Below are 18,531 nucleotides of genomic sequence, written 5' to 3'. Positions count from 1 at the left end.
TCTTAATGGTTATCAGTCCTAGTGGAAACATGTTACTACAATTTATTAAATGACATCTAAACTTATTATAGTAAGAGCCATTAAAAAAAATCTCCCATCATTTATTTGTAGAATGGAGCATATATAAATTATATAAACATATTATTAAAATACTTCATTTTTCTACATGTTTTAAGTGGTTATTCTGTTGTAGGCACAGTGATTAGGTTTTATGGGCATAATACAGTGCCCGGCCTTGAAAGAAAGATGCAATAAAGAATGGGGATGTTTGTTAAGCATGTGAGGAAAGAAATACAATAGTAAGTTGTTATGATCTGAAACAAAAAACCATAGACGTGAACCCAGCTTTGGACCTGTGTTTACAAGAGGCATGTGCTAATTTTGAAAGAGGAAACTGAGAAACTAAGTAGACTTTGGAAGGACTAGTAGAGCAAAAATTGAAAGTCAGGCCCTGCTAAAGAGGGAGGGTTATCTTGGTAATCCCCCAGCCCATGGTTTGGGGCCTAGAAATCCCTTATGCTGGGAAGAAGTTTGACTCTCACTTACTTCAATCACTTTTGAATTAAGATGATTTAAGACTGTTAGTTTCCTTTGCCGTTTGCCAAAAGCAAATGTAAATTTTCACTGGAAAAAATAACATCATCATAGGCCTCAAAATGCCTTTAAGTTTGTCCATACGCAGTGTCTGACACTCAATCAGAACACCCAGCCATACGATGAAGCAAGGGGAACAGGAATCGAACAGATCCACTGGGAAGCCAGTTAACGGAACTATCAGAAAGTAGCTTTAAAGTTAACTATGCTTACTATTTTCAAAGAACTATAAGATAAGATTGAGAATTTCAGCTGAGAACTGGATACTTGAAAAAAGAACCAAATGGGAATTTAAGAATTGAAAAATGAAATAGCTCCTATTGACATTTCAGAGATGCGTTTTATAACAACTTAGAAATAGCTAAAAAGAATTAGTAAACTGGAACACACACACACATACACACACACACACACACACACACACAGTCAGAAAAAAATATTCATACTGAAGCTAAGAGAAAAATGTAATATAAAAAGAGTTTAAGAAATATAGGGAATACGGTAAAAAAAAGTATAGTGTGTGTATAATTAGAGTCCCAGAGGGGAGAGGAGAATGGAGCAGGATCATAATTAAAAAGGTAATGAACAAGAATACTCAAAAGTGATGAAAGAATATTAATTTAGAAATTCCATAAACCTTGAGTGTGATAAATAGAAAACCATATATAAATTCATGGTTTACTAAAACCATGTAAACCACTATAAACTAAATACCAAGGTGAAACTCAGGAGCAGTCATTGAAAATAAGGTGACTCCAAAGAAGAACAAGACACCCATCTCACTTCTCAGCAGAGACAAGAAGAGCTGGGAGGCAGTGGACTTCAGAGGACTGTCAGCAAATGAGTGGCCACTTAAAATTCCATACCTTATAAAACATTCTTTAAAGATGAAGGTGAAAAATAAAGGCATTTTCTGACAGACAAAAATGGAGAGAATTGATCACCTGGTCTGCTTTGGAAGAAATTCTTCAAGATGAAAAACGGTCCCAACAGGAGCTTCAAGAAGGCAGAAGGAAGAAAAAGCAACAGAAAACATAAATATTGACCTTAGCTGATCATCGACTGTATAAAACCAAGATTGTGCCTTACGGGGTTTAAAATATGCACAGAAGAAGGATGTCCTGTTTCTTGATCAGGAGTTTGGCTACATGGGAATGTTCACTGAGATACATGTTTAAAATATTTAAAAAAAATTTTTTTTTTTAATCCTCACCCAAAGATACATTTATTGATTTTGGAGAGAGAAAAGGGTGGGGTGGGGAGAGAATGAGAAACATCTGTGTGAGAGGGAAACATTGATTGGTGGCCTCCTGCTTGTGCCCCAGCCAGGGATCAAACCCACATCCTCAGTATGTGCCGACTGGGAATCGAACCTGCAGCCGTTTGGTGTACGGGATGGTGCTCTAGCCAACTGAGCCACTTGGCAAGGGCACGTGCTTAAGTTTTATACACTTTGTGGTTTTACAATACTTCAGGAAACATGTTAAAATGTATTTAATGAGGGATATAGATTTCCTTCTGTTTTCCTGGTTTACTGTTTTAAGGCCAGCCCTTTGTAACCATCAGGCAGCTTAACTTTCATTGGACTGTCGTTTCTGCGACCGATTTCACCCTGGACAGCTGTTTTAACCCCTTTTTGCCAAGGTCTGCTCAGAACAGATTTGAATGAGTGACCGTCTGTGCAACCAGGATTTGTTGACTTTGCTGATGTTGCCGGCTACGAGCTTGACTGTATAAAGAACTGTTGTCTTTTAGGTGGTGATAAATTGTGCCATTCCTAAAGGGCTGAAGTACAACCAAGCCACCCAGACCTTCCACCAATGGCGAGATGCTAGACAGGTGTACGGTCTCAACTTCGGCAGCAAAGAGGATGCCAATGTCTTTGCAAGTGCCATGATGCACGCCTTAGAAGTGTTGAATTCACAGGAAACAGGTGAGGTGCCTGTGGTTGACTTGTTTTCTTGAAGTGAAGTATCATGTGTAAGTTAAAACAAATCTTTTCTGACCAGCTGTTAAGTCATCTGTGTGTTTGAAGTAACTGGAATTTCTGTTGTTCTCTACAGAAAAGTGAACTTTTATTTGTCGATTACACACGTAGTATGTCAGGATAGCCATGTGAGATTGGTTCATTAGTAGTTTGTGAACAGTCGCATTGGAAGTCTCTTAGGTCTGTTCCCCCTGCTCTAGAATCTCAACTTTCAGTACAAGGGTATGAGGCCTGGAGAATGTGCAGTGGATAGAAGTTATGCACGTTCGTCTTCATCACAGACTTTATGAAGCAACGTGTGGTTTCTGAAACATATTTTTTTAAGCCACTGGTGAGGCCTTGAACTTCAAGGAGGACCAGGTCTCCTTCATCCCAGTCGATACAAATTTGATTCTAAAAGTTGTTGCAAGATTTTAGGAGTGCCCTCAGGTGGTTTAAGCTGTGAATTGCATCTCCCCCCACAGGGCATGTTGGTTAGACAGCTGTGTAGAAATAATCCACTTTAAAAAACCCGAGAATTTAAGATGGTGTATGAATCAGAGATGAGGTCTGTTTTTGTTTTTTGTTTAAAAAACATAAGAAATACACCAAAGTATTGCTGTCTCTTTGAGGAGATAGATTTTTATACTCAGAAAATAAATGTTTGTATATAAAACAATACAAATATGATTACTCTTCGCTTTGTTGTATATTTAATGGTGACCCATATGATATGGATGTTCTATAAAAATTTATTTATATATCTTAAGAAGAAGGATTTATATAGTCACATTAAGATTTGATATTTTGTTGAAGGTTGAGAATTTCAAAACCTAATACAGATACACTAAAATTTACTTATTCTGTAAAATTTTTGTAAAAAGAATTGAAACATGTCCATGTTTTAGTTTATTTCAAATGTGAATTTCAGAGCAGGAATATATTTTTGAGTCGTGGTAGAAACTAAGTATTATGCCTAGAGGTGGTTTCCATTAGATCCCCTTTGAGGAAATTAGCGGCTGTATAAATAATTTGTACATACCTCTCATAGCTTATCTATTTTGAGAAAATAAACCACTTCTCCTGGTTTGTCAATAAGTCCAGAAAATAGCCTAGAAAAATCTGCATGTATATAGTCTTATATGTAGATTGTCAGAGTCACTGTACTTAACCTCGCAGACATCAGTATTTTATTGGCATTCTATTGTAGGTATAGAATTGCTTTTCTTTTACCATAGTTCTGTTGTAGAAAAGAAACTAGAGTTGTCGTTCTCAATATCTTATTAGGTGGGTCAGCTACATAATAAGATAATTAAAGGGTAATTAAAGGACCAAAGTTTAGAATAGTATATGTATGACAATCATATTTGGCCTCTCTGTATTTGGAACAAGCTAGAATTTTAATTTCTAAATCTTCAAAAGAGTATTTACTGATATTAGGAGCTAAATGTTACTAATTTAAAGTTAAAATTGTTGTTATCTTGTCCTCAGTTTTTTTTAACCAAATGGAAAGCGTTGTTTTTTTTTAATCAGTGTGTAGTCATACAGTTTGCTTTTAAAATGCAAAGCTAATTAATGTTTTTTTTTTCTATTTCTTTCCTGATCTTGATCTTTGGAAATTAATGTGTCCTAATGTGGAGAGACTCAATTACATTCTCTGTAATTTCCACATTACAGAAAGTTCGGCAAGTGAGAAAATTGCCCATCATTTACACAAGCATTTTGGAAAGGCAAGGGCATTTAGTAGCTCCTTCCTAGATGATTTGGAAACTTTGCTCTCTTCTGTCAGAACCCCCACCCGTAAGACCACGGGAAAGAGAAAGCGAGGTGGAAGAAGTTGGCCCACCCGTGTCATCTGCTTGCATCATGCCCAGGTCAAGGCAAAGAGGCTTTGGGTCTATAGCTTTTTCATCAGAAAAAACAAAGCCTGTAAAATGGTTGGTGTTTTCCATAGTCTGGTCTATGTGGAAAATGACTTTCCATGAATTACTGTAGTTTAACACTGATTTCTGATTTTTTGATGCTGTTGATTGGTTTGGAAGTGGAGGCATGGGAGGAGGTAGATGCCAGGCATCAGAAGTGTCCTGGGGGAAAAGGCAGTTCTTTCTGTAGCCTCCACCAAAGTAGGACAGCTGTGTACCCTGCCCGGGTTTACTTTGTACGCCCCCTCCCGCTCACGCAGACGGACATACCCAGTCACATCTCCTCGCATCTTGAACATCCCTTTCCCTCCCCCCACAGCTGCTGCTTTCGGGCGCACAGCTAGTTTTTTGCTAAAACTGTCCATTGTCTTTCTGCCAAAACCAGGTTGAAAAAGGTTAACCTGTGTGTCCCCTCCCTAAACAAACAATACACCAAATGCACCAAATTAATCTCTGATCAGAGGCAAAAGAAACAAATATATTCGTAAAGGTAAAGCAACTACAGATGTAGGCTTCCCTACTTCTTAATGTTTTACCATTTTTATAAAACCATTTTCTCCCATGAATGATTCTGTTTGCTGTTTTATTTGGTGTTAATGTCAGTATTATTCATTGAATATTGGTGAGTCCTTAGTGATTTTCAGACTTCTTAAAGTCATAGACACATTTGTTCAAACAATTTTTTCCAGAGACCCAATGGATAAACAGACAAAAAAAAGAAAGAAAGAAAGAAAAAAAGAAAGAAAGAAAAAGAGCTTTTCTAATGTACGTGGGGCCTTGGAAGCTCCCAAGCACTTACAGGGTTCTCCAGAGCAGGATTAGAAAATTACTGACCTATCTTTTTTTACCAAAACCACTAATTACAGAATTCTCCCTTCCTCTCTCCCTTGTTCCCTAAGGCCTCTAAATCCTCAAACAAATTTGTTAAAATGAGGAAAAAATAGCTTTCTTTGGGGCTCATCATGCTGACCTTTACAAGGTGCGCTGTGTTTAATATTTCGATTTCTTAGGGAAAGGGTGGGTGGCAGACATGTTTTCCTTTATTTTGTTTGAACTTGGTGTGCAATTATCTAATATACTGGAAAGTACAGGAGGTGCTAAATACAGCGAGTTATATTTGGAATTTAAAAAACACAAATCACATGTAGAGTTGAAATAGTGTTCTTCCTTTTATAGCAAGTGCTACAGTTTCTCTCTTTTGGTTGTCTAATGGAAGTGGACTCGATTTTACACAGGTGCATTGAAAATGCATTATTCAGACTGACATTTGGGGTTTCTGTATTATTTATCAGCTATCTGTATAGCAGTTTTGTAGATAATAGTTAGGGATTATATAAAATATAAAGTCGGTCCTTGTGATGATTGGTGGAGGTGAGTTTGCAGAGTCTGTTTCATTTTGAAAAATGTTTAAGTCATTTGAAAATAGAAAATAATTTTTAAATGCATTTTAAAAGGAAAACCATATGCATGGCCAGTAAGATTATTCCACTGCTTGTGTTCTGCTCAAGATTAGGTATACCTTGGTGAGAAGAAAAGCTTAATATTTTGCCATGGCTAAAACTGCCCTTGCTCTGTTATTAAAAAAAAAAAATTTATTGATAATGAGAACATAGTCAAAGATACCCCCGTTTGAAATTTTCTTTAGGCTTTATAAATAAATATAAATACTGAGATTCCAGCCATTATTTTTTTCTTACTGATAATTTGGCCTGATATAACTTTTAATATGAGCATTGGTATAAATTTTATCTCAGCATTTTTTAATCTTTTTGAAATTTTTAAAATATTAATTGAATTTTAAGAAATCTCAGAAAGTTTCTAGAAATACCTTACATTCGCAGTGGCACTTTGATTTCCCAGATTGCCGGTTTTCCTGAGAGCAAGGTTAAGGTTATCCCACGGAAGCCACGAGATGTGCCTTGAGTTTAGGTGCTGTGCTGGGTGCTGGGAGGCACACGAATGTGATAAAGTGGCCTGTTCTCTGCCTTCCAGGATTTCATAACTGGGTGGAAGCTACTAGAAACAAGGACAGCAAAATTAGAATACAGCTTGTAAAATGTTGTGAGTGAGGGTGCAGAAAGGCCTTAGGAATACTAAAGAAAATTCCAGGGTTAAGGAGCTTTCTGAAGAGGAGCTGACGGTTGAGCTAGCTTTTGAAGAATGAATAGGTCTCCAGAACATTCCGGGTAGGCGTGGAGGCACGAGAGTATGTATGGGAAGAGGGAAACCCTAAGAAGTAAAACTGGAAAGGGTGGGAAGAACCTTGCGTTCTTGCCGAGAAGCGTGTATGTTATGTTGGTCAGTGGTCCATGGAAAGGTGCTAAATAAATGCTCGATGTAACTAATCAGGTGTGTGCTTTAGACCAGATGTAATGGAGATGACAGAGGTCAGTTTAGGACGCTGTGGGATAGTATTTGTGAGAAAGATGAGGCCTGAAATGGCACAGTGTAAGGAGAGGAGCAGAGTGACGAGGCCCTGACTGGTGTGGCTCTGGTGGTTGGGCGTCCTCTTGCGAACTGAAAGGTCGCCAGTTCGATGCCAGGTCCCTGGACGTTTCTCTCCCTTTCTACCTCCCTCCTGTCCCTCTCTCTTAAAAATAAATTAAAAAAATATTTTTTTAAACAGTGAAAAGGACATAACACACTTTTATTTAGTGCCCACTGTAGCTGCCAAGCCATTGTTCTAGGCCTTCAGCTTAGCTTCTCGTTTAGTTGTTACAGCGCTTCTGAGGGATGGCTGCCTGCTGTGTGCCAGTCCTCGTTGGGCGCCTGTCTTACTGGTAATGGTTTTAACAGCTGCGCAATATGGGGCATCACCTTCGTTTTAGAGAGGTGAGCCTGGGTCACCGGGCTTGCCCAGGGGCCCGTGGCTGGCCCCTTGCACCACTGTCCCTTTTTTCACCCCTGTGGGGTTGATTTGTATCAAAACACTTCAAACCGTTCATTTCTGGGCTGTTTAAGGAATTTGGCAAAACCAAAGTTGGTGACAAGGCTAATATAATGACATTGGCAGATTTTATTTGCAAAATGAATATCAAATTATTCCAGATGTCTCTGCTGAAGGCCAGACGACATACATATATTTATTTAACCCAGCATACAATCTTATTAACTGGGCCGAGATGCGATACGTACACAGCCCCTGAGTCTGTTTAATGCGGTAGTCATTTATAGTGTTAATTTACATGAACAGATGTTTGAACCTCTAGAATTTTGTTCTTAGGAAGCCATAACTATTTTACTGCCCCAAAGGGATTCTTATCCTTTTGGTAAATCAGCTTGAATTATTTTTTTCCCTCTTAAACAGGTACTCTTGCTCAGTTTGGATAGTACAGTTTTATTTTCAAGTATCACCTCCCAGGCAAGAGCTGAGTTTTCAGGACTCTGGGATATTTCCACATTGTCAGTAGGCTCAGTAATTATTTTCCTGCCAAAACTTATCCTTTTATTCATTAAAAATGAATGTGAATAAGTGTTATTTAAAACATTCCACCAGTATTTTTTGTGCATTTTATTTTTCTGCAAAGAGGGATGGTTATAGGATCCATGCAGGCAACTAACAGTCTTGACTTGCTTAGAAACAAGTGTCATATAATGTTGCAGAGGAGATACAGCCAGGTCGCCGTTCTAAAGTCACCCCACCTTTAATGCTGCTCTTGTGCCCGGCCCTCGGATGTTCTTGGTCACGAGGCTTGGGACGAGAACTTGCCTTTACCTGGATTTCTGCACTCTGGGAATCGTCTGTGGACCAGACCTCTTTCTTGCTTTTTTTTAAAGAGTTAATTTTTTTTTTCCTGGAATCTGATGGGATTCCAACTTCACAGTCTATGAAACACTTCAGATCTAGATTTTCTAGGTTATTTCTTGACATTATGTTGAACTTGGCTGTATGGGAACCTCCACTTGTTTTTTAGCAAGATAGTTTTAGTTTCTTTTGTTTAAATATTTCTGGTTGTGTATCCCCCCCATTGTAAAATTATACAGAGTCTTTTGTTCTCATATTTATTCTCCAGTGACATTATTTTAGGTGGATTGCTAAATGTGAAGCTGCTTTGTGTGTGTGTGTGTGTGTGTGTGTGTATATATATATATATATAGACAAAGGTGTCTATATGGCTAGCAGATGAGACACCTTTAATGAGTTCTGTTCAAGTTGCATCAATTCTGTAAAACTCCAATTTAGGGTTAAAAAAATGTATTAGTTACCTACTATATGCCAAACACACTTAAAGTCTAGGGAGGCAGACAGCTGACTCTAAATAAATGACATAAAGTAGTAATTCAGCGACCACATAACAAATTGGAAAGACCCTGAGTCTACCAGGTGATGTTTGGGTTTTATAATGTGTTTCCCTCGGGGCTCTTGCTGGTATTGACATTTTCTTTTTTCTTCTCCCATTTTGTTTTGTTTTTATGTAACAATGAATTGCCGTTACTCTGGTATCTTTTTATTTTTAGTGGGAGAGTAAGTAAAAGACCAAGATTTAACATGGAAAATGTCTAATGAAGAAAGCACGATAATATAAACCTACAAATTGAACTAAAATACTAAAAATATCATTTAAAATATGGTAATAAGTATTTTGTGCACAGTTCTCCTGAAAAAGAAGTACTTTACTGAGTAACATTACTGAGTCACGAGAGTGGGAACATGCCATTCCTAATTTAAAGTTTTTATGTTTGTCTGAATATACTGATATTTCATCTGAACAGTGTCCCATCATGTTTAAATTTGCATACCCAAATTATGACCTACTAATTACGACTGTATTTTTTTAACGAATAGTAAAATAAAATACATATTTTTAGGGATATTATTACATTTCAGAGACTGAAGTTAAGGGTGCTTAGTTTGTAGAACAAATTTACTTATTTTTATGTTCTTGCTGACAGCCCACACCAATAACTTGACTTAATGTAATTTTATTTAATAAACTCCATGTAATGTAAACAAACGCTGTTTAAGTTTTTTATGTTTTCATAAAACAGAACTATTTTTTAAAAACTATTTTATTATAAAATTGTATATATTTTTGAATTTTCAGAAGTAAATTTGGACATTGCTAATTTAGAGATAGGAGTTGCTTCTTGGTTTGGCCAGTGAAGTGTCGTGAGTTACTGCGCAGAGAAAGGAGAAGAGCGAGGGCTGGGGGTTCCCATGGAGACGCAGCAGCTGTCCCCGTTTAACTGGGACAGCCCTGGGTTTCGATGAGCCCTCCTGAATGGAGATGTATTCAGAGCTGCGACCGAAGCCATGCCTTCGGTTTTGATTCCTGCCGAAGAGCCAGCCCGGGGGCGGGACCTGCCTTGCGCCCTCCCAGACCGGCCCTGGGGTTTGGGAAGGGCATCCAGGCCCTGGCTCTGCCGTCCTTGCAGACGCTCGGGTCACGTTGGTATTATCAGTGGAGTCACTTTTCTTCGTTGCTCACATTCAGTTCTCTTGTCAGAAACTAGAGCCAGTGAGAGCGCTGCCGGATGAGAACTCTCATTTCCAGCACAGCACTTTGTTTTACAAATGAGAGTAAGCTTTTTTCTTCCCCTTCTGATTGTGCTTATTATTAAAATTTAAGCAGTACAGAAAAGCCTAAGGAAGAAAGTAAAATTACCTCAAATCCCACTACCCAGATCTTAATGGAAAAGTGGTAGGCACTGAGCTGTTCTTCAGCATTGTGTTGTAATCAGTGCTGAGCTGAAGAACGCAGCACAACACAGTTTTCTTTAACGGCTTTATTGAGCCTTACTTCCCATACCATGCAGTTTACCCGGTCAAAGGGCAGAAGTCAGTGGTTCTTAGTATATTCACAGGGTTTTGCAGTTAACACTACAGTCAATTTTTGAACTTTGCATCATGCCGGAAAGAAACCCTGTGTATGTAAGCCACCATCCCCACCCCGTGCCCTAACCCCTGGTTCTGCTCTACCTCCCAGCTCTGGGCAACCACTGCGTTACTTCCTGTCTCCATCAGGAAGTATATATAAGGACTGAGGATATACAGGGTCCGGCAGAAGTAACGCCTGCTGGAGCGTGGTTGGTAGGGTAATATGGGTGTAATAATTTATAGTTTTAATTGGAACACTCCACCTAACATGTCCTATGGTGTGCTTGGGTGTGATGTTATGTTACAGAATTACATGCTTATGATTTTGTAATAAAAAAAAAAAAAAAAGGAGGGGGCGTTATTTGTGCCAGACCCTGTATATCTAGATCTATATACATCTGTATACATGCATATGTCTCCTCGATCATCCATGTGTGGATAGGCCCCTAGGTCGTTTCAGTATCTTGACTATGGTGAATAATGCTGTGGTGAACATGGGAGTGCAGATATCTCTGAGATCCCGTCTCCATTCCCTTTGGATGTGCACCTAGAAGCGGGCGCGCTAGATCATGTGGTCGTTCTAGCCTTTCTTTTTGAGGAACCTCCATACTCCTTTCCTTAGTGACTGCACCAACTGGCATGCCCGTGGCACCGGCCTCTCTGAACGCAGGCGCTCACGCCCACTGCAGTGCCTTCCTCCAGTCCACTCCAGCTTCCTGAGAACAAACACAACACATTGGCTTTCATTCCCTCTCATAAATGCATCTGGGAGAACTTTGCGACCGTGGCCGTAATACCTGGGGCGGCCTTACTGACCGTGAAAAGTGTGCACGCTGCTAATTTGGATGCTGATGCTGTGCCCGCTGAATAGACCAGCTTTCTCGAGTGCAGATCAAGTTATAACCAGCTTTGCGCAAACGTTACCTCATTTAATCCTCAGAAAAAGTGCTGAGATGGGTACTCTCCATGTTACAAATTGCCTTGGGACCAGCCGCTAATAGCGGTAACCTCTGATGTTTGAAACATGAAGGTTGAGGGTATACTGTGGCAATTACATGTAGCAATAAAAATAGTAATGCTGGTCAAATCTAAGTAGCCTTCACTTTTGCTGCTAATGTGTTACTCCAGGTTTCTACATTTCTCTGCTCATGTAAAACCGTTAATGGTGAAGAATGTTACAAGGCAGGGGGAAGCTTGAGGAGCAGCAGTTTTACAGGCTGTGTTGGAAATAGACGGACAGCCATGACAAGACTATTTTAAGGTTCGAGTACCTGGTAGTGATGGCCATTTTTCTTCTCCTTAAGATGAAATGAATGTTAAATTTTGCTTTTTTTGATACACGAACCTCCTCAGTTCATGCTTTTCGTTAGAGCCCATCCTAATTTATTTCAGTTGTAAGTCTATTTTAATACGGCTAACTTAAACTGAAATGACCTTTCATAGGTAACATGTGAAATATATGGACTATCGATGCTTGTACTAAAAGTAATTATGCTGTAATCATCACTTTGCTGAATTTACTCAGTCTGGACAGGCAATGTTCTTCCCCATATTTTACCCTCCTCCCCTGGCTGAGTGAGCAAAGAGTTAATAGTATCAGTATTAAGCAGGAAATGCTGTTAGCTGTATGCATATGATGGAATGAATAATTTAGTATCTCTGGGAAATGCAAACTGCAGTAGAATTCAAGCAACCATATCAGAATATAGAGCCGTGTTTTTTTATGGGATGATAAGGAGTAAAGTCGGTAGAAAGAAGGTGCTTAAAGATACTGTGTGCAAGAATGATGTGTTCTTTAAACTGTAACAAGATTGGGGGTTTTGGGTTAAAAATGTTTTGTCTTACCCGGTGATGATGGTTTACCTGCATTCTGACAATTGTCAGATGACTTTTTGCCAAAATGATTGGTAATGGATCGTGGTGGTTTTTTTGTTGTCAGAGACGAGATAATTTCTCAGGTTTTTCTTGTAAGTGTTTGTATTTGCTTTCTTGAATATGAATGAAAGGAACTGTAGGGTAAAACCTGAAGGCTAGGCACGTTTATTTAATAAAAGCTTTATAAAAGTCATTTGCAGACATTGGTAAGGCAGCTTTTTAAGGTTTAAACTTAAAATACAACAATTAAAAAATTTCTAAATTGTGTATCTCCTTTGGAATGATCTAATGATAATTAGCATGGTCGACATTTTATGTGTATGCCTGTGGTTTTCTTTATGTCATTATTGTAAATATTGTGCATGCAACTTTAATAATAGATGGGATGGTTGGAAGTACTTAGGAAAGGGGACATTATCAATCTTTATTTTGTTTGTGCTTAAAAATATCTGCTGAATATGATATTTTTAAAACAAGATTTATACTTTATTGGACTATATTAAATCTAATTTCTAAACATGATTTAAAGTCTTGAATTTTAAGATTTATTACCATTTTCAGGTGTGCGTTCTTTAAATATGTTGGTTTGGTTCTGATTCTATACAAATTTTACTTAGCATAAATTCTATTATTTTAAGAATACATTTTTAGAAGGAATCTGAAATAATGTCTTGTTTACCTTTATGTAGTCCTTTTTAAGTTGATATATTTCTTACCTGTCCATTGTTTCTGGTTAATGCTGATAGAAAAAGAAAATCTTTCTCATGCTGAAAAAGATTTCTTTAGGATTTTATAGAAATAATTCATGTAAAGTTTTGAATGTCACTAATGTATCTAATACTTAAAAAAAAATCAAATTTTGTTTTTTCTATCCCAATTTTGAGTGTCACCTTGATTTTATAAAAACCCTTTCCCTTTTCCTAAGTTATCACTACTTATTACTGAGTTTTGTCGTAAAAAAGAATTTACTTCATTAATGCTTAAGGTAAATTTTAATGAAGATAGCCTAACTATTAAATGGCTATTTGATGTGGCCAAACATTTTAATAAGATAACTTGTCAAATATGTGTATATATATTGAGGGGGAAAAAGGAACACTAAAATGTGGCTCGGTAAAACAATGAATAGTTTTGCTGTTTTTCAGTGTGAGAAACAAATGAAGATATTCTTATTTTACATCATTGAATTTAATTGCTATGGGCTGTTAAAAAGGCTGTGGTTTTTTTCAACTAGTAGAAACGAGCATTTCTCAAGTCAATTTTAAACATTTCCCCTAAATTTTTTTTTCAGCTGCAAATTCTCCTGTGTGAGCAATACTAAAAGAGGGTAGATACCAAGAAATTAACTCTAATGGCCGTAGATCTTGACTTCCTGTACCTCAGCTTCATTTACTTTTAAAAATATAATTGTAAAACAGAAATCGATTGCAGTCTCTCATTGTGTAACTCAGGAAATAATTAAGCTGTAAGAGCATCATTTGAACTGTGGCTGACAGGGTTTTTCCAACAAATAAGATTGCGCCTAACATTTTTAAAAGCTCATGTTAAAGAGGCCACGTTTTTATTAAATTACAGAGCTTCCAGAACGAGGATTTAGATAGGAAGGATGTATAAATACACTGTGAACCTTTCCAAGCGCCTCTTAGTTTGTGTGAACTTCTTCAGATGGCCCCTTTGTCCTTCGAAGCTTCTAACACCAAGGTGTCTGTTGCAGCCCAGAGCAAGGTTACTGCCACGCAGGACAGCACTAATTTGCGATGTATTTTCTGTGGTAAGCAACATTACCTTTACATTACTTTTTCAAGCTGTGGTACATACTACTTGCACATCTCCATAACTTTTGTTTCCTTAGGCCATAGTCTGGTTTTGTGGTATTTGGGATATCCAGCAAGCTACCGTTTTATGTTGTGATATTTGTTGTGGTTCATGTAGGTACTTGGTCAGCTTCTGAGTTGGCGTCTTAGTGAGGATTTAATTCGAATTAGGGTCTTCAAACTAACTCTCGTTCTCTTGTTTCAACACGAACGAGAGAGGGTTTTTTTGTTCCTTTTCGTTTTTAACTCTTTCGTTTGAGAGCAGCCTTTTAATTTGGCATTTAAGGGGGGTGGAATCCATCTTACTATGATTTGGGGAAGGTAAATGTGCCTTCTCAGGAGGGAGCTTTTGCCGAACTTGAGGTAATTTCTAGGTGTACACATCTGCCAGGCAGATGCACACTTCCTCTTGCCTTAGCAGGTTGACTTCTGATTGCCAGTCCCTTTGATTCAGCGGTTACTATCTGTGGCTCAGGAGCGAATTTAGGCTTTATGGAGTGTCTTCTTTCACTCATAGACACATGTGTGTATCGTTTGTGTGGACCAACCAGATGTGTCACTTAGCCGCCCCAAATTCCAGTTACCTAAGGGTATGTGCATTTCCTTAGCCTTGCACAAGGGCTATCTACACACACACACACACATCCTTTCTGAATTCTTTTTATCCTCATTTGAGTCTAAAACTTTGTTTTGACAACCCATGTTCAGAAAGTGGCTGTCAAATCTTAGTGCTTTTTAGTTTTTTTAAAACATATATACCTTTTTTTTTTGGTTCCTGTATACCTGGCCAGATTTTTTAAATGGGAGATAAAATTATAAAGTGGCATACTGCTAAAGTTTTATAAAAACAGTTCAGCTGTGTATATATACTTTATCCATGTGACTCAGTTTTTCATGTAATTCTCCAGTATCACTGGTATTGTTTCTTTATCTATGAAGATAATTATTTTAAAATTTATATACCTGATAGTTTAGGCAAAAAAGAGCATTATAAATTTTCAAAAATGAAAATGCTAGTGTATTTCTTGTTCTACTTAACGGTTGCTCCAGGTGATTCAGTTGTAGCCAGGAGCCCATAGTTTAACTCTTCATAAGTGCCCTCTTCTCCCCAGAATCCACGATTAATCATTGCAGGTTAAGTGTTTCATCAGCAACTTTTAATTCTGAATTTCCTGCCTCCTCTTGGGGGTTCTTCCAGGCCTTCTTCTGAACCAGCCCTGAGTGATGATTCCTATTTGTGTCCCTAGGACTCCTGAGTTTTTTTGGAAACCTACTTGATGTTCTGTATTTGCTCCTGAATATGTTGAGCTCCACCTGCAGAATAATAGATGCAGTTTACCCAACTGAGGAGAGAAGATTGATTTGGCCTTAATAGAAGTGAACTTTTTAAGTTGTAAAATTATGTGTTAAAAAGCATATTTCCCCGTTATTACCTTGAGTTGTACAAACAATAAATTTACCACATTGCAAAGTTTAAACTTGATTGTATTGTATATAATGACACTATTTGTCTTTTGGTCCTGTGTTTTTAAATAGTCTGTGGCTACGCGTGAAACTGTATTTGTGAAAATTAAAATGTTATAAGTAAAATGCGCTTTAGCCAGAACTCAGTATTGGAGTCAGGACTGAATTGCCATTCAGTCCTGACTTAGAGATTCTCTTCTGACTCTGTCATTATTTATAGGCTAGCATTTCAGCGACATGGACACATTTTCTTTATTAGAAACTGTAATTCACATACTTTGCTATATGAATTCTAGCCAGGACAAATTAAGATCAACCAATGTCTTTGGCTATGGTAATTAAACAGAGAAAACTAGCCAAATTAACCCTCAAATTGCTATTGTTCTTTATGATAATATAGCAGGAACAAAGTAGGTTTACTGGTTTCTTCTCTTTTTTGTTCCAAAAGAGAACTGTTAACCACCATATTATGCTCCTAAAATATTGTCATTTGCCCACTGTTTAGGAAAGGACCTTTTTTGTATTCTGTGGGAACACAGACACTAATGTAGAAATATGGCCTGTGTGAAGTGAGTAGAGTTCTATTCTGGAAAATACAGTGGCAGCTGATGGCCTTGCCCGATCTTAGTTGCTGTTTCACATTGTGTGTGGTGCCTTTGGTACAACTTACCAGTTGTCTAACCCCGCAGAACGCTTGCCAAGAAGAAAAAGTGTAATTGTGTACCTGAAGCTCATAATTTACCTAGAACTCTTTTATTTAATGCTTACAGAATATTATTTTAAAATGCATTTCTTCAGTTTGCTCAGTATTGTGACTTGGCAATATTGACGAAGAAGGAACAAACACAGCCACCAGATTAAATAAAGATGTGAGAAAATGCCAAACGCTTCTCTCCTGCCCCCCATTTAAAGAGTGTCTGTGGAAAGACACATAGCCCATTATCACAAGAACCGTGTAGAAAGACTTTTAAGAGTTGATTTTGGATCAAATCCTCCCACACCACCCCCATTTTAAAAGGATCTTCTATGAAGATTTTCTTTGCTTCTCAGCTTCATGAATAAATGATAGTCAATTATTATTAAATCATTTGCTGAGTAAACTTTTAACTTAAAAAAACCCCCAAAAGTTTCCATAAATTGCTAAGATACTCTCTCATTCAGATTTTTTTGTGTGAGTTATGTTAGCTTTTGTTAGTTTTTTTTTTTAAACCTGTTTAATAAAACCAGTAGAGTTGAGTTGACATTTCGACATCTGTTTCTTGAATTTGTATATTTGAGTGAGCACCTACATTGATAGATTTTAATTGGTGAGTGTGTCTGTGAATACTGTTGAGGTGTGCGGCTGGCCCCAGGTGGAGCAGTATGTGCGCATTCTTACTTGGGGTGGACGCCAGAGAAGTCTAACCTGCTGGCATCCGGCTGTTCAATTATGTGAGTGCTCTGAGGTTTTCACCGAAATACATTATTTTCTAAAAATAATTAAACCAAAATAGCCTTGTGAGTTGCCCATTTAATATTGTCGGGTAACTATAACTTTGGATAGGTAAAATATTTGCCCCAAATAATTTACATTTTCTCAAATTTAACCTCCTCCCTTGTATGGACCCCTTCTGCCAAAAAAGACTAGACATCTTTCCCCTGTCAAGTATTAACCGTTAGTATATAACAGTACTTTTCCATTATTATATTTTCTAAAGAAGGAAAGAATCCCATTCTGTTCATTAGACAAGTTACATATTTTCATTTATGCAAACATTTAAGTGTGTATTTAATTTCAATTTAAAAAGTTTCTTGATTTTTGTTGTTGTTGTTACTGATTACATAGGATTAATATATTTTGTGGTTCTCAAAATAGCAGACTCTTAGGAAATCAAATGAAACATATCACTGCAGTTATTATCTAATTTGTCTTTAGAGGACAAATTAAATGATTAATGTAAAAAAGTATGTGAAAGAGATGAGGAAAAATTAGTAGGTAAGTTCAGATCAAATTATTTGTTTTTCTGCACTTGGGATAAACCAGTTCTGTATTACATTTCCATGAGCCTCCTCCTTCTGGTTGTGAAATCGACTCCACTAATATAAAATACTTTGTGCCGGTATTTCATAGATTACGATAATTGGCTTTAGAAGCATTTATTAACTTTTTTGTACTAGTGATCTATGAAGCACTTTTAAAATATCTGCTGGGCATTTGCCAGCACCCTAGAATTCACAGATATGTATATTTCTCTCCAAGAGTGGAAGATAACTATTTCTTTATTCTCTTGTTCACTGGATTGGATTTCAGTACTGTTCTTTTGTAACCCTAGGCACTGTATATTAGGTTCATTGTTTATCTTGGTCTATGACATATTTAATTTTTATAGCCAGTGCTATTAAAATCCCATAATTTAGTGGCATTCTTTATCAGATGCTCAAAGTAGGTCTGCCTTGTTCATGATGTGTGGAAATGGATGGTTATTAGTTTCTCGTGACAGAACCATGTTGATTTGAATGCAGGATTTTTTTTTTAACCCCGACGAAAAGTGAAGATTGCCTCTGTCACACTGAAAGGTCCGATACGTAGGTAAATTATGTATTAAGTTTAGCAGAAGTTTGCTTTCACCGGTGCTGGCAGTGCCAGGCTGGTGAGTAAGAATGGCAGCTGAAATTGAGCAAGTTTGATAAATGCATTGGCATCCATCAGTCTAGTAATAAGGTTCTCATGCTCTCTCTCTCTCCTGTTTTTCATTTCCAGTGTTCTATTTAGGTGAGTTTTTGAATTCTGATTTTTCATTTAAGTTCTCCCTCTGCACTTCATGAATAAGTACCCCAAAGAGAATGTCTCATTGTCTTAGAAAACGTCAAGCGTAGGTGCCTTTCCAGACGCTCATTGAACACTTGTTTTACTCAGCTCTTCATATATAAATGTTTATTTTTCCTTTATTGTTGATGTTTTCCATTTGTTTCAAGTAAGCCTTTGGAGATGATGACAGTATTATGTTGCAGTCTTTCATTTGCTGCGTGTTACGTAAAGCTTATATTTTATTTTGCTAAACAAAAAGAAGATACATCTCGTAAATATGTGATGGTTTT

The 18,531-nt window shown here is 37.4% G+C and overlaps 1 protein-coding gene across 5 annotated transcripts in view; it reads left to right on the top strand.

Annotated features, from left to right (window-relative positions):
- Nucleotides 1–18,531, top strand: part of ENAH (ENAH actin regulator) — a 101,005-nt gene that overhangs the window by 51,087 nt on the left and 31,387 nt on the right. For all 5 annotated transcript variants that reach the window (XM_054576649.1, XM_054576652.1, XM_054576651.1 and 2 more), the window contains one exon: nucleotides 2,350–2,527. In XM_054576649.1, coding sequence (XP_054432624.1) covers nucleotides 2,350–2,527 — 178 coding nt within the window. The remainder of the gene's footprint in view (nucleotides 1–2,349; nucleotides 2,528–18,531) is intronic.

The sequence above is a fragment of the Pteronotus mesoamericanus genome, unplaced genomic scaffold (assembly GCF_021234165.1).
Source record: "Pteronotus mesoamericanus isolate MK-2021 breed Mesoamerican mustached bat unplaced genomic scaffold, CSHL_Meso_final contig_347, whole genome shotgun sequence".
In the NCBI taxonomy this organism is placed as follows: domain Eukaryota; kingdom Metazoa; phylum Chordata; class Mammalia; order Chiroptera; family Mormoopidae; genus Pteronotus; species Pteronotus mesoamericanus.
The sequence above is the reverse complement of the archived record's forward strand: the minus strand, read 5'-3'. Positions and strand labels throughout refer to the sequence as shown.